The sequence below is a fragment of the Rhinolophus sinicus genome, linkage group LG12 (assembly GCF_036562045.2).
Source record: "Rhinolophus sinicus isolate RSC01 linkage group LG12, ASM3656204v1, whole genome shotgun sequence".
Taxonomy (NCBI): domain Eukaryota; kingdom Metazoa; phylum Chordata; class Mammalia; order Chiroptera; family Rhinolophidae; genus Rhinolophus; species Rhinolophus sinicus.
The window spans coordinates 45998400-46011830 of record NC_133761.1 but is presented as its reverse complement, the minus strand read 5'-3'; the positions used below and the strand labels follow the sequence as shown (position 1 = coordinate 46011830).

The following is a 13431-nucleotide window of genomic DNA, read 5'->3' as shown; positions in this document are numbered from 1 at the left end:
GATAGGGTAGGGATGGGAGAAGCAATATTAGAATATTATATGGGGAGTTTTTTCTAAATATTTATTTAGTTCTCAGTTAAGTTCTTGGCCCCTCCCAGGCATATTAAAACTCCAGGTCATAAGGAAAGAGGCATGTGAATTTTGAAAAAGCTTCCTGGAAAATATTTGATATTGTACACCCCTCTCTCTCTCATCTGACCCTGAGAACCACTATTTTCAAGGCTGTCCTCTGGCAGCCATTAAAAGCCATAGTTGAACTTTGAGAGGGGTAGTCTTTCTGCCTTCAGAGGTGTATGGTGACCTCTGGTATAAAGCAATGAAGTGATGAAATGGCAGCAGTAGAAAAATTAGAACAGCTCTAATCATCGATAGGCTGTGGTAGTCTGCCTGCACAGAAGCCTTCTCAGTGCGTTCTGAGGATTAAGCCCAGGTTCCTAAGTCCGTGGATCTCATATTTGAGCACGTCTCTGGCACAATCATCTGGAGAACTGGGTACAACTCAGGTTGCTTGGCCCCATCCCCAGTGTTTCTGATTCACTAGCACTGAGTCTGGTTCCAGGAGTTTTCATTTCTAACAAATTCCTAGAAGATGCTAATGTTGCAGGGCTGAGGTCCTCACTAGGAGAACCTCGACTCTAAAGCTTCTGTTATGTGTAATGAGTTAACTTGTGTGTGTCCACGGTGATACTACTAGCTGTGCACCATTTTTGGAGAATAGTAAGATAGTCACTCAGATTCTGTAGTCTGATTGTGTAGCAGGACTTCAGAATTGTTTTCTGCTACATCATGTAGAGAGCTTGTCTAAATTATTTTTCCTATAAATTATTTTAAGAACAAATTTTTAAAATAGTTTTTAGGAAGTATATTAGTTAGCCTCTGCCTGTCTATTTGTAAACAGAGAATTGGAAAAAATTTCTCAGTTTTTCCCCAAAGCATGAATTTATCAATGAGACAGGAAGATTGCCTCCGACTTGACTTTACAGCAGGACAATTTATGTAGAGTTTACTCCCAGCTGTCAACTGAATGAAGACATTTGGAATTTTATCATTTCTAACCCACATTTTATGTTGAGAATGTTCCAGATTTTAAAATTACCAGACTGAAATTGAGTTTCTTTTTTTAAATGAATATTTAAGCCTATTATGATTTAATTTTGAAGAAGTCGTAATACCAATTATTAGCAGTATGGAGCTTTGCTAGTCTTAATTACCTATCTGATTGTTCATTTATTTCCACTATTTAAATATAAATATCAGACAAAAACTTTTTGCTGCAGTATTTGTTAAATAACTTGAAAAAATAGCTGGCTGTTTTGAGGGGCTTTTTATATACTTTTTGTATTATTTAATAATATATTTTATAACTGAGTTAAAATGAATATTAACATTGTTACTAATAGTGCCTCGTGATAAATTATGGCTAACATGAGATATTTTTTCTTAACCTAGAATAAATTAGACAAAGAAAAAGACAAAGATGAAAAATATTCTCCTAAAAACTGTAAACTTCGGCGCTTGTCAAAACCACCATTTCAGACAAATTCATCACCTGAAATGGTATCTAAGCTGGATCTTACTGATGCCAAAAACTCCGATACAGCTCATATTAAATCCATAGAAATTACTTCTATTCTTAATGGACTTCAAGGTAAATATAGCAAACATCCTGTTCTATACGAGTGTTTGTTTTTAGTTTTTATAAATCAAAATTCTAAAAAGGTAATTTGGTGACATTATCAAATTCTGTTTTTTAATTGAACCAGAATTGTTTTGGCTCTGTTATTCCTTGAAATAAAATCAGCTATTGATTTAGGCTTGGAAATATTTCTGTTATTAGTAGATCCAAGGGCACCATAAATTTTAATTAAAATTTAATATTCACCTATTGTACTGTAACTATACTTTTTTTCAGGTACCATTTTTTCTGTTGCCATTATAAAGCATGGATTATGGTATTACATACCAAACTATAAAATTATATTGAATTTTTTTGTAAAGAATATTTAACTTTGCTGGTCTTGAGTATGTTTATTATGTTCTCTTTTATGGTGGCATTACTGTTTAATATTTAAGGCAGAATGGGGTGCAACTATCAAATAATAAAAAGTGACAAGGACTGGAGGGGGAGACTTAGTAAATCTGACTCGCAGGGAAAAGGGGTGGGGAGGGGATCTGCTCTGTCAAATGAGGTGAAAGAATGTTTCTCCATAAAAAGATTTTACATTTCTCATAACTAAGAGAGTTTGGGTTTTATTTTGAGTGTAATGGAAATTGTTTCTTGTCTCTTATTTCAGACAGATATTTACATGAACTCATTCAATAAGCCAAATGCTGTAAATATTCTAAAGTTCATTTTTCATAACTTTCTAATTCATCACACATACAGAACAGTATATGGAAAATATATATAATTTAAAGAATAATAATGAACATATTTATGTCTACTTCAGTGATAACCGAATAGTATTTACTGAAAAGAATTCTGAACATCTTCCCCAGAAGTAATTAATATCCTGATTTTAGTATAATTATTCCTTTCCTTTTCTTTAGAATTGTATTAAACATATATGCATTCTTAAAGAGGTTATTGTTTAGTTTTTCTAAAAACTGAATAGCAAGCATAAGCCGAGCTATCTATAAGAAAAGATATTTCTACTTAGATTAAGGCTCCCTGAGAATGTTATCCGAATCGTCTCCAGGTCATATTCTGATTTCATATTCAGCCTCTGAGAGTTTATAAAAGCCTCTCAAAAGGAATTCGGTGGGGCAAGGTCATACGGGAGGTCTGGGAAACACCAGGGCTCACTGCCCAGAACCCCAGACGTTGTCATAGTGGATGACCGACAGCGACATGCTTAAGGGGTGCTAAGCCATCTCTATCTTCTCTGATCCTGGGCTTACCAATCAGGGGTAGGTCACGAGACTGTTTCTGCTGGGTAAAATGATGTTACCAGCCGATCCCGGTATTGGCCCTTTGTGGGAAGAGCTGGAAGGTTAAAACAAGCTACATACACATAAAGAATCTGAGTTCAAAGACCATAGGGGCCAGCAGGCATCTTGGTGGTGCTAGCCCTCGATGTGGCTTTCTTTGGAAGTAATACTGTGCTAGTCTGGACTGCTGGCCTTCTACCCCTGGTGCAAGGCTCTTTTCCGGGGGAGACCCCATTTGAGAGGTTTCTCTTTAATGTAGTCCTTGGAATTCCTTTGTTTTTGGGATCTCATGTCTTTTCTCACCCTTTTTGGTATACTGTCATTGTGGTAGAGCACACTCTCTAGTAACTTCTTAAGAACAAATGATTAAGAGGAAGGGTAATGTTTTAGACTGTGCACGTATGAAAATATCTTTATTCCATTCGTGGTTTAGCTGGGTTGGAAGTTTTCCCTTCATTATTTTATTGGTATTGTTCAATTGTTTTTTGCTTCCAGTGTTGTTTCTGTGAAGTCCAAAGCTCGTCCAATTCCTGATTCTTTATATGTGACTTGTTTAATTTGTCGATGATAAAAAACATTTAGGTTAGTTCCATTATTTTTCCTATTGCAAACCATTCAACAGTGAACATCATATTGGCATATTTTTAACATAAGTATTCTTTTCATATATTCTCTTTTCCTTGGTAAACTTTATTTTTTTACCATAGATCAAATACAAGACACTTCAGATATTTCCAGGTAGAATATGATTGTTGCTGTGAATATGTATGTGTATCTATATGCATATATATAAAAAAATTGATCCCATGTGTGAGTGTAGAACACAGATAGCTAGGAATTTCTCCACTCAGCATGAGATGGGCTCAACAGAATGAGAAAGGTGGGTGGATGGTGGTTGAAATTCTGTGGAGAAATTGAATGCCTCCAGAGAACAGTCTTCCACATTTTGGCACTAGAGATGCCCTCGAGTAAACCAGAGCCTTGATGAATCATCTAATTGAAAGCATATCCATTAATAAGTCCTGTCAATAGAGTGGTACCAGTCAAGTTTTAGTAGGTCATCATTAAATGTGAATAATCAAGGAGGGCTCCAACATAAAAGATGGAAACTAAAACAAATGGAAGAAATGGCCTTTGAAGAGAGAGATAATGAAGGTAACAGAAATGAGCTATTAATTAGCTCTCTGATTATGAAATAATCTCAGAACCTGTGTCTTATGATTATTAAATAATTTCAGAGAACCTGTGAGTATCTGAAACCAAGGATGTAATGAAAAAGGAACAAAGAACAAGAAAAACTTGGAATTAAAAGTTGAAATTAGAATTCAGTAGACCACTTAGGATTTCAAGTTGAGAAAATCTCCCATAGAATACAAGAAAGCAGTGATGGAAATTTTAGAAAAAAGGGACACGGAGTATCAATCTAGGAACAGTGAAAACAAGGGGGAGAAATTAACAAGTAACCACATACACAGACCACTGTTGTTTGAATATGTTTATATCTCCTTTCGTGTTTTATAATGGGGAGACACTAGAAGTGCTTCTAAAATCATATCAAACAGCACAGGGAAACAAGAAGCTGTGAAGACAGCATATCTGAGTATATGTAACTGTGAAAAGCAATTGGATTTTTAAAAAATAAACGAGAACTAAAAACCCAGCTAGGGTTTTCTTATGAGCTGTCTCACAACTATATTATTGATTTATTGATTTGTACCTTATGCCTCAGCGAGTTATGTATAGTGCTGGCCCTCTCGCTTTCTCCATATGTATATGTATATATACATGTATATATCACTAGTGTCAAATAAGACTTGGGGGGGGAGGAGAAATTAGCAAGTAACTAAAAGAGGAAACTGACAGGCATAAATCTTTAAATAGAAAGAGCCCGCTATGCACCTGAAGTAATGAAGAAAGAGCCATGCCATAGTACATTATTATGAAATTATAAAATAGCAAGAATAAAAAGGTCACTACGCAGGAATGAGAAGACAAATGAAAGTAGTGTTTTAAACACTATAAGCAAAGGAGCAGTGTCTTCAAAATTTTGAAGGAAAGTAATTTTCAACTTGGAATTGTGTACCTGATTAAACTAGCCGTTATACAATAAAGTTTGAAGATAAGGATGTATTCAGACATGTGGGGACTAAGAGTGTTTATCTGCCATGTACCTGTTTTAGGAAACTACTAGATAATGTGCTCCATCGCAATTTGGGAATAAACCGAAAAAAAAGGAAGATGGGAAATTTATTTAACTGTGAGTCTAGGTCAAGAGAAGGCAGTGCAGGGGATTCTGGGATGAGGCTGTTAGAGCTGACCCCAAGAGCAGCCAGCTAGTGGAGCAGAAAATAGGCCTCCAGGGTAGAGATTTGGTGACTAAGGGAACCGGATAGAATGCTTGACTTAATGGAGCCATTGAAATAAATTTGTGAAAGACATGAAAAAGGAAGACATAACGTGGAGAACTGAACTTTTGGAAACTTAGAAAAATAAAAGGCTGTACAAGAAAGGAAGTATACTATTTATTTCTGCAACGAACTACATTTACATGTTATAAATACTACATTTAATTAACTAAACATGTATAGAAAGTATGACAAAAGGGCAATGGGGTATTAAGAGAAAATTCTCATTGCTTATAGCAGGCTAAACTTCATAAATCTACACATAGAATATTATTAAGAGATGATGATAACTATCAGAAGAACTAGTTATAAAACTAGAGGATGGGGAAGGAAGAAAAAGAACAACTGTTGGTGCTTTATTATGAGTTTGAATTTGTTTTAACCATATATATTACATGGATTTCTCAGTAGAGTGTTGCAGTTAAGATTCTAAATTCTGGAGTCAAATGACTTACAATTAGCTTTCATCTTGACTTTTTCGAGCTCTTTGGGATGATTGAATCTCTCTAAGGGCTCTAGGAGGGAGGTCAGTGAACAAGGTGAGAAACTGCTGGCCTTTTGTGATCAAGCCTTGCAATCACCTAGGGTCATTCTGATGCACTCTGGTGCTTGAAGAAGTCACAAGGCCACAGAGTCTCCTAAACTATAAAATGGAGGCTGATAATAACAAACACCTCACAGGGTTATTGTGAGATTGAATGAGATGATCTGTGCAAAGCCCATCAAAGTACCTGGTAGGGAGCAATTTCTCAATAAACATTTTGTAAAAATCATAATAAAAGCTATTTTTATACGTAATTGAATTTATTGACTATAACCTTTAAGAAATATATAAATATTTTTATATAAGATTATCAGTTACTTAATTGTGTCATTCTTTAAGTATCTATTGTGGAAACCCGATATTCACAAAAACTTTGAATAATTATTGCGACATTGAAAATGAAGGCTACACTTATATATCAATACAGGTTTTGGAGTGAGAACTGCCTGTTACTACATCCTTACTCCACTATTTTCTGCTTATAAATTGGAGAACTTTATTATAATCAGCTTTATTGAGGTATAATTTACTGACAAAAATTCATGATTTTTTTGTTTACAATTTGATGAGTTATTGCAAAAGTATACAGTAGTGTCACTGCCCCCCCAGTGACATAGAGCATTTTCATCATTGGGGGAGTGTCTTAGCTCTGCAGCTCTGTTTCCTCACTTTTACAACAGAATAAAACCTGGCAACCGGGGTCTATAAATATAGGAGCTAGTGTGCTATGAAATGCCTGGCACAGAGAAAGCATTGCTAGTTTTATCATACTCATTGTTTTTCTTGTTTTCTAGCTTCGGAAAGTTCTGCTGAAGACAGTGAGCAGGAGGATGAGACAGGTACGCACGACATGGACAGCAATGGCAAAGAGGAGTGTAAGGCTGACCATTTAACGCACCCCAGGAGTGACCTTTCAAAAGAAGAGCAGAACAGTTCGTCTTTGCTAGAAGAAAACAAGGTCCACGCCAATTTGGTAATATCTAAACCAGCATCGAAATCTCCAGAGAGATTAAGAAAAGATATAGAAGGATTATCCGAAGATACTGATTATGAAGAAGATGAAGTCACAAAAAAGAGAAAGGATGTCAAGAAGGACACCACAGATAAATCTTCAAAGCCACAAGTAAAACGTGGTAAAAGAAGGTATTGCAATACAGAGGAGTGTTCAAAAACTGGATCACCCAGCAAAAAGGACGAGAAGGCCAAGAACAAAGAATCACTTTGCATAGAAAACAGTAGCAACAGCTCTTCAGACGAAGATGAAGAAGAAAAATCTAAAGCAAAGCTGACACCAACTAAGAAATACAATGGTTTGGAGGAAAAAAGAAAATCTCTACGGACAACTGGTTTCTATTCGGGATTTTCAGAAGTGGCAGAAAAAAGGATAAAACTTCTAAATAACTCTGATGAAAGACTTCAGAACAGCAGAGCTAAAGATCGAAAAGATGTCTGGTCAAGTATTCAGGGACAGTGGCCTAAAAAAACGCTGAAGGAGCTTTTTTCAGACTCTGACACTGAGGCTGCAGCTTCCCCACCCCACCCTGCCCCAGAGGAGGGCCTGGCAGAGGGGTCACTGCAGACCGTGGCCGAGGAAGAGAGCTGCTCCCCCAGCGCCGAGCTAGAAACACCAACACCGGCCATTGCCGACAATCAGGCTGCTGAGGATAAAGCAGTGGTAGCCAGTGACAAAAAAGCGGAATTTCCAAGTAGTGGCAGTAATTCAGTGCTAAATACCCCTCCTACCACCCCCGAATCGCCTTCCTCAGTCACTGTCACGGAAGCCGGTCGGCAGCAGTCTTCTGTAACCGTGTCTGAAGCGCTGGCTCCAAACCAAGAAGAGGTCCGAAGTATCAAGAGTGAAACCGATAGCACAATCGAGGTGGATAGTGTTGCAGGGGAGCTCCAAGACCTGCAGTCGGAAGGGAACAGCTCGCCAGCAGGCTTTGATGCGAGTGTGAGCTCCAGCAGTAGTAACCAGCCAGAGCCAGAGCACCCTGAAAAAGGTGAGGAGCAAAGACTCTGCGGCCGCATCTTAGGATTTCCCCTCGCAGTCTGCTTTCTCAGCACCTCTCATTAGAACATGAGGTTTTTAAGTGAAATACTTGTGTGAACGTGGTAAAAATGGATATTGGAAAGATAATTTGACTAATGAATAGTGGAATGTATTTCAGAGCTTGAGAAGGACTTAATGTCCTTTGTACCTAGGTCCAAATCCAGACCTATTTGAAAATTCATTGTACACCGGTTGACTATGGCATGAGCAGCTTAAATATATTTCTGTAACATTGTTTTTGCAATTGTAATGTACAGTTTCTCACAAAGATTTTGATTTATTGACAGACCCCTCCACCCTTAACCAAATACTGTATGTAGGGGTTTGGAGCAACCAACTGTCCAGGCACTGCTTTCCTCAGACAACCGTGTCAAACTGATTTTCAAGCCTGACTAACTTGTGTGAGTTTGTAAAGGAATTTGATGCTTTCTTAGATGCATAGCTACCAAATTGAAGGACCGATGTGTATGTTAATGACCTACAGTAATACTTTTTTGATTTTCCGTGAAGTTGTTAAAAGTGGAAATTCAAATTAGTACTTCCCAAAAGTATTAGTACCTTTTGATAGTGCCATAGCTATACTCCTGTCATCATTTTTCTTATCAACTACTTCATTCAGGTGTCTTTAAATCAGTATACTCTAGGCTGACACTTGGCTTTGAAACACATTTCCGTTGTACAGATAGAACACGAGGGTATGTAATTTATGTAACATACCAGGTCTTATTATGCTAGCTTTAGGTTTTGAGCTAAGTAAAGAGATGTGATCTAGATCAGATTAGTTAAGTCCAAGATTTTTCATATAAATCTTTTGTTTTTGTCAGCTTTATTGAGATGTAATTGACATGACATTATCACTCAAATCTTGACTTAAAACAGTTCTTTTTGAAAAATAAATATTAAATAAAAAATATAGTTGCAATTAAATTGGGATATTCTTTGTCTCTTTCACATTCAAACATACAGCTCCTGTGATATATTTAGGTGCCATACTATCTCATGGAACTGAATTGTCCAGGCGTAAATAATCTTCAGAATTGAAGAAGCCTTCATCACAGATAATTAGAAAGGCTTTGACAATAAAGTAAAGTTTTAATAACTATAATTCTTAACAGGTTGTATCGTATCATGTTCTTCATATCTTATGAAAGCTTAAAATATATATTTTTTAAAGAGCTATGCTATCTTGTCTTCTGATAGACTAGGTCAGTATTGCCCTAGTGAATCTTAATCTTTAGGTTAAAAAGTAAGAAACTTGAGAACTACTCCCAAATTTAGCGTAACTGCTTGTTCCATTTTTGATCATGGAAGACGTGTCTTAAATACTCAAGGTTGATTTTTACCATTGATAAAAGGACTAAGAAACTTTCCTGTAGCAAACATGGCATAATTTTATAATATTAATTATATCATGTCATTATATTATCCAACATTGGAACTGAATAAAATAGGACTTTATGCATTTCTGGAAAAAGAGCTTCCTGTATAGTCTGGGAGAAAATACATATATTTAGAAAGATACAGAGGCCCAGTAGATGCTGAGGACCAAATTAGTAATACAGAAAAATGTATAGAAACTGCAGTTTGGAGTAGTAATTAATCAGTGACACCTGGGCATCAGACCAGGTTAGTGGAGAAGTAGGACTAGGGTAGTCCTTGAAGAAAAGGGAGACATTTTTAATGTTTTGGGACAATTTCCTACCAGGAAAATGAAACATTTCTTAGAACTACTCTGCTGGATTTGTGAATGGTATATGTGTTAACCAGTGCCCTGGGAACTAAGTTATCGTTAAAATAAATAAATTTGTAATATAACTAAGTGTGAATTACTAGTAAAATTTATCCCATTCATGTCATACCTCTTAAAAATTAATGTTATTATAAGATAGATCATTAATATTTTAACCAGTAATTAAATCTTAATATTTTGGTTTTACTGAGTTTTAATAAATTTCAGTTTTATTTTCAGATATGCCTATTATTGAATTACTATTAGACTCATAAACTCCCAATACTATGTTGAAAACTATTTTCAGTTTATAGCCGATTTTTCTAAGAAGCATGTTCATGCTTCATTTGCTTTTTAAAAAACTAACTATATGCAATAATTCAGCTCATTAATGACAATTTATTTTTTAAATTATAGTAATTTCTACAATTCATAAATTTTATAAAGAACATATGTAGTTTCAAAATTGTCCTGTGCTTCTAAAACGTGGAATTAATTTATACCTAGGAAAAGCTTGATTTTATTTTGTGTTACTTAATAATTTCTTTCCCATCGTAGCCTGTACAGGTCAGAAAAGAGTGAAAGAAGCTCAGGGAGGAGGAAGTGCATCCAAAAAGCAGAAACGAAGCCATAAAGCAACAGTGGTAAACAACAAAAAGAAGGGAAAAGGCAGTAAGTGTGAAACCTCTAATTTTTTTAAAATATAAAAATGATGGCGGATATGGTAACACCTCATAAGGTATATATATGTTGAATCACTTTGTTGTACACCTGAAAGTAATATTATATTGCATGTCAACTATAATTTTAAAAACTATGGCAGATATATTATTTTTTCTCATTAATAAAAGGATATTCAGGATGTGGGATAGTTCAGTATTTTAATTTTGTCACTACCCTCAAAAAAGTCACACAGAAGTTTTCTGATCCTAGGTAAATTCTAGGATTAAGCAGTTCAGTCTTAGTCAGCAGTGGTATTGATTGCTGATGAATGAGCAGGTAATCTTTTCTAAAATAACAGCCAATATAATATTAATATCAACATCTTTATGCTAGTTTTATATTCCATAGTTCTTTCCACTTGCCATTATATATATCACATATTATGAAATGCTTCAATTATCGATTATTTTTATTACAATAGAATTGATTGTTTTGTAATTCTTCAAGGCAAAACCAGCCTAGAAGAGAACAATCAAGATAGCTTTAGAGCTATAATCCCAGCAGTTAATCCAGTTACTACCTTTACCTTTGATACCCCAAACTACGTGCCCAGGAGTAGCTGTGAAGGGTACATATGTTGGTTAAGTGTGCTCTAACTCAAGACTTAACTTCAGCAATGACTCGGGTGTCCATCGACCTACAGAAATATATATACTGTATTTCTCCTGAGAGCTGCACATTTTATCTCTCTTTTGTAGACAAAGTGAGAAGCAGAAAATATGTAAAGAATTTTTTTTCAGGTGCCCCACACTGACCTCCTGCTGCTCTTCCAGGAGACTCCTGCCACCTCCACTGCCTGACCTTTGCTATCGGCCGGCTTGGCTGCACTTCAGTGCAGAAAAGGGTTATGCGGCCAGTTCCCCGAGGTTCTGCTGAGCCCATATGACTTCCAGGCGGTGAATATGGCGTCCCTTGGGGCCCCGGGCGGCTGTGCTCAGCAAGGCCATGAAAGCCAGGCTGAGGCAGACCACTGCATCCGAGTGGGGCCAAGCCTTGGGGGCTTAGCTAGGAGTTGCCAGGGCTTCCAGAGCAGCAGTGGGGGGACTGGGCGGGGACTCGCTTAAGAAATGTGTTGTAAGAGAGTGGTGGAGTTTCTTTATTCCCAAAAACACCACAGTGGGAGGAGCTGCTATGTACCGTTCCTACTTGGAATACTTTTCAGGCTTTGAGAGCCTAACTGTACTTTCTTTTTTGGTAGCTATTAAATGAATCAATAAATGTATGCCAATTTGATCATCAATTATTTGGAATAACTGACAGGATAATTTAAGTGTTTTTTGATAATACTACACTATGATGTTTTTGTCTTCAGGACTTTCCCATTTAAATGGCTTTCCTAAGAGGGCTCCTCTCAATAAGTCAATTAACATATTCATATAGTTTAGAGATACAGCTGTTGATTGTATTCTCCCATTTAGTTATTGGGCTTACACCTTGGTAAATCAGAATGGGATACAATTCTCTGAGAATAATTTAGTTAAGTGAATTAACTCTCATGGAATCTAAAATAATATTTTATATCCAGAAAGAGGTAACTGATGGAAATATCAGTGCCATCACTTAGTCACATGGTACACTGTCGAGGTGTTAAGTAAGCATTTCTGTTCTAGTACTGAGACTTTAGTCAGCAAAGGCAGATGTAGCATAATATTACATAGACTTCGGAATTCTTCATAAATTACTGAATATATTTACCAGGATAAAACTGATGGTTTATTTTTAGTCAACAAGCTATGATATGAGTTACCTAAGAAATTCATTGTGTGTTTAGAGTTTATTCCTGAAGAATTCTTTATTTAATATGATGATTATGCATTATTGTTTCTGGCCAAAGAGTAGGAAAGTGTTACATGTATACAATGTAGAATATTAAAATTAAGAAGTTTCTATGAGTCATGTTAAAAGATGCTGTATTCTGTGTTATGTATATTAACATAATAGAATAAAAAGCCATTCAGATAATTACTATACATTTGACAGTCTACCAGGTATGATGAAAGATTAGTTTGTTTTAAAATATATATATTATTGGCAATTCAGGTAAGAAGAGTTTCTGTTTTTGTTTTTCTTAAATGAGATGCTGGTGCATTTGTATGTGATGGTATTCCAGGTTTTTAGGTAGGATCTATAAAGCAAGTTCTTTACTATAGTAATAAATTGTTTGATTAATTTTAAATTATTCACTAAAATCTATGACAAATTCTTTGTTACTTTTCTGTTTACTAATGCTTTTCTTTTTATTTTTCTTTCAGCGAATAGTAGCGATAGTGAAGAACTTTCTGCTGGTGAAAGTGTAACTAAGACTCAGCCAGTCAAATCAGTTTCCACTGGGATGAAGTCGCATAGTACCAAGTCTCCTGCAAGGACGCAGTCTCCAGGAAAATGTGGAAAGAATGGTGATAAGGATCCTGATCTCAAGGAACCCAGTAATCGATTACCCAAAGTTTACAAATGGAGTTTTCAGATGTGTAAGTGACATATATTGAATTGATAGTTAAGCCATAGAAACTTCATCCTAGTAAGTCTTGATGCTAGTATATCTGAAAAAGAGGGTATAGCCAAACTTAAGAGACATAATTACCAACTGCATTGTAGAGACCTTATTTGGATGTTGATTTGAATAAACAAATTGCTAAAAGAAAAATTTTAAGGCAATTGAGGAAAATATCAACATTGGGTATTTCTGATATGATGTTGGAAATTTGTTTTTAAATAATCTGGTGTTGGGGTTGGGGAGTGGATGGGGGTATAAATGAGATGCCATGAATTGCTAGTTACTGAAGCTGGATGATGGGTATATGTTTATATATATATGTGTATATATGTATATGTATGTATATATACACATATGTATGTATATATGTATGTATGTATATATGTATGTATGTATGTATTTCTGTATATATGAGAACGCTCCATAATAATTTTTTTAAAAAAGAGAGACTACCCCAGAGTTTGTCACACAGGGAAATATTTTTTAAGATACTGAAAATTGCTGTAGAGCTTTTGAAAAATTTTCTCCCAATTTAAAAATTATGCATACTCA

General features: G+C 35.7%; 1 protein-coding gene across 5 annotated transcripts in view; it reads left to right on the top strand.

Moving 5' to 3' along the window:
• ARID4B (AT-rich interaction domain 4B) overlaps window positions 1-13431 on the top strand; it is a 120134-nt gene that overhangs the window by 101448 nt on the left and 5255 nt on the right. For 4 of the 5 annotated variants that reach the window (XM_019746993.2, XM_074316713.1, XM_019746991.2 and 1 more), the window contains 4 exons: window positions 1450-1648; window positions 6675-7883; window positions 10221-10334; window positions 12638-12853. In XM_019746993.2, the coding sequence (XP_019602552.2) occupies window positions 1450-1648; window positions 6675-7883; window positions 10221-10334; window positions 12638-12853 (1738 nt within the window). Of the gene's footprint in view, window positions 1-1449; window positions 1649-6674; window positions 7884-10220; window positions 10335-11125; window positions 11276-12637; window positions 12854-13431 lie in introns of those variants that run through there. The other variant, XM_074316715.1, reaches the window with a different exon arrangement.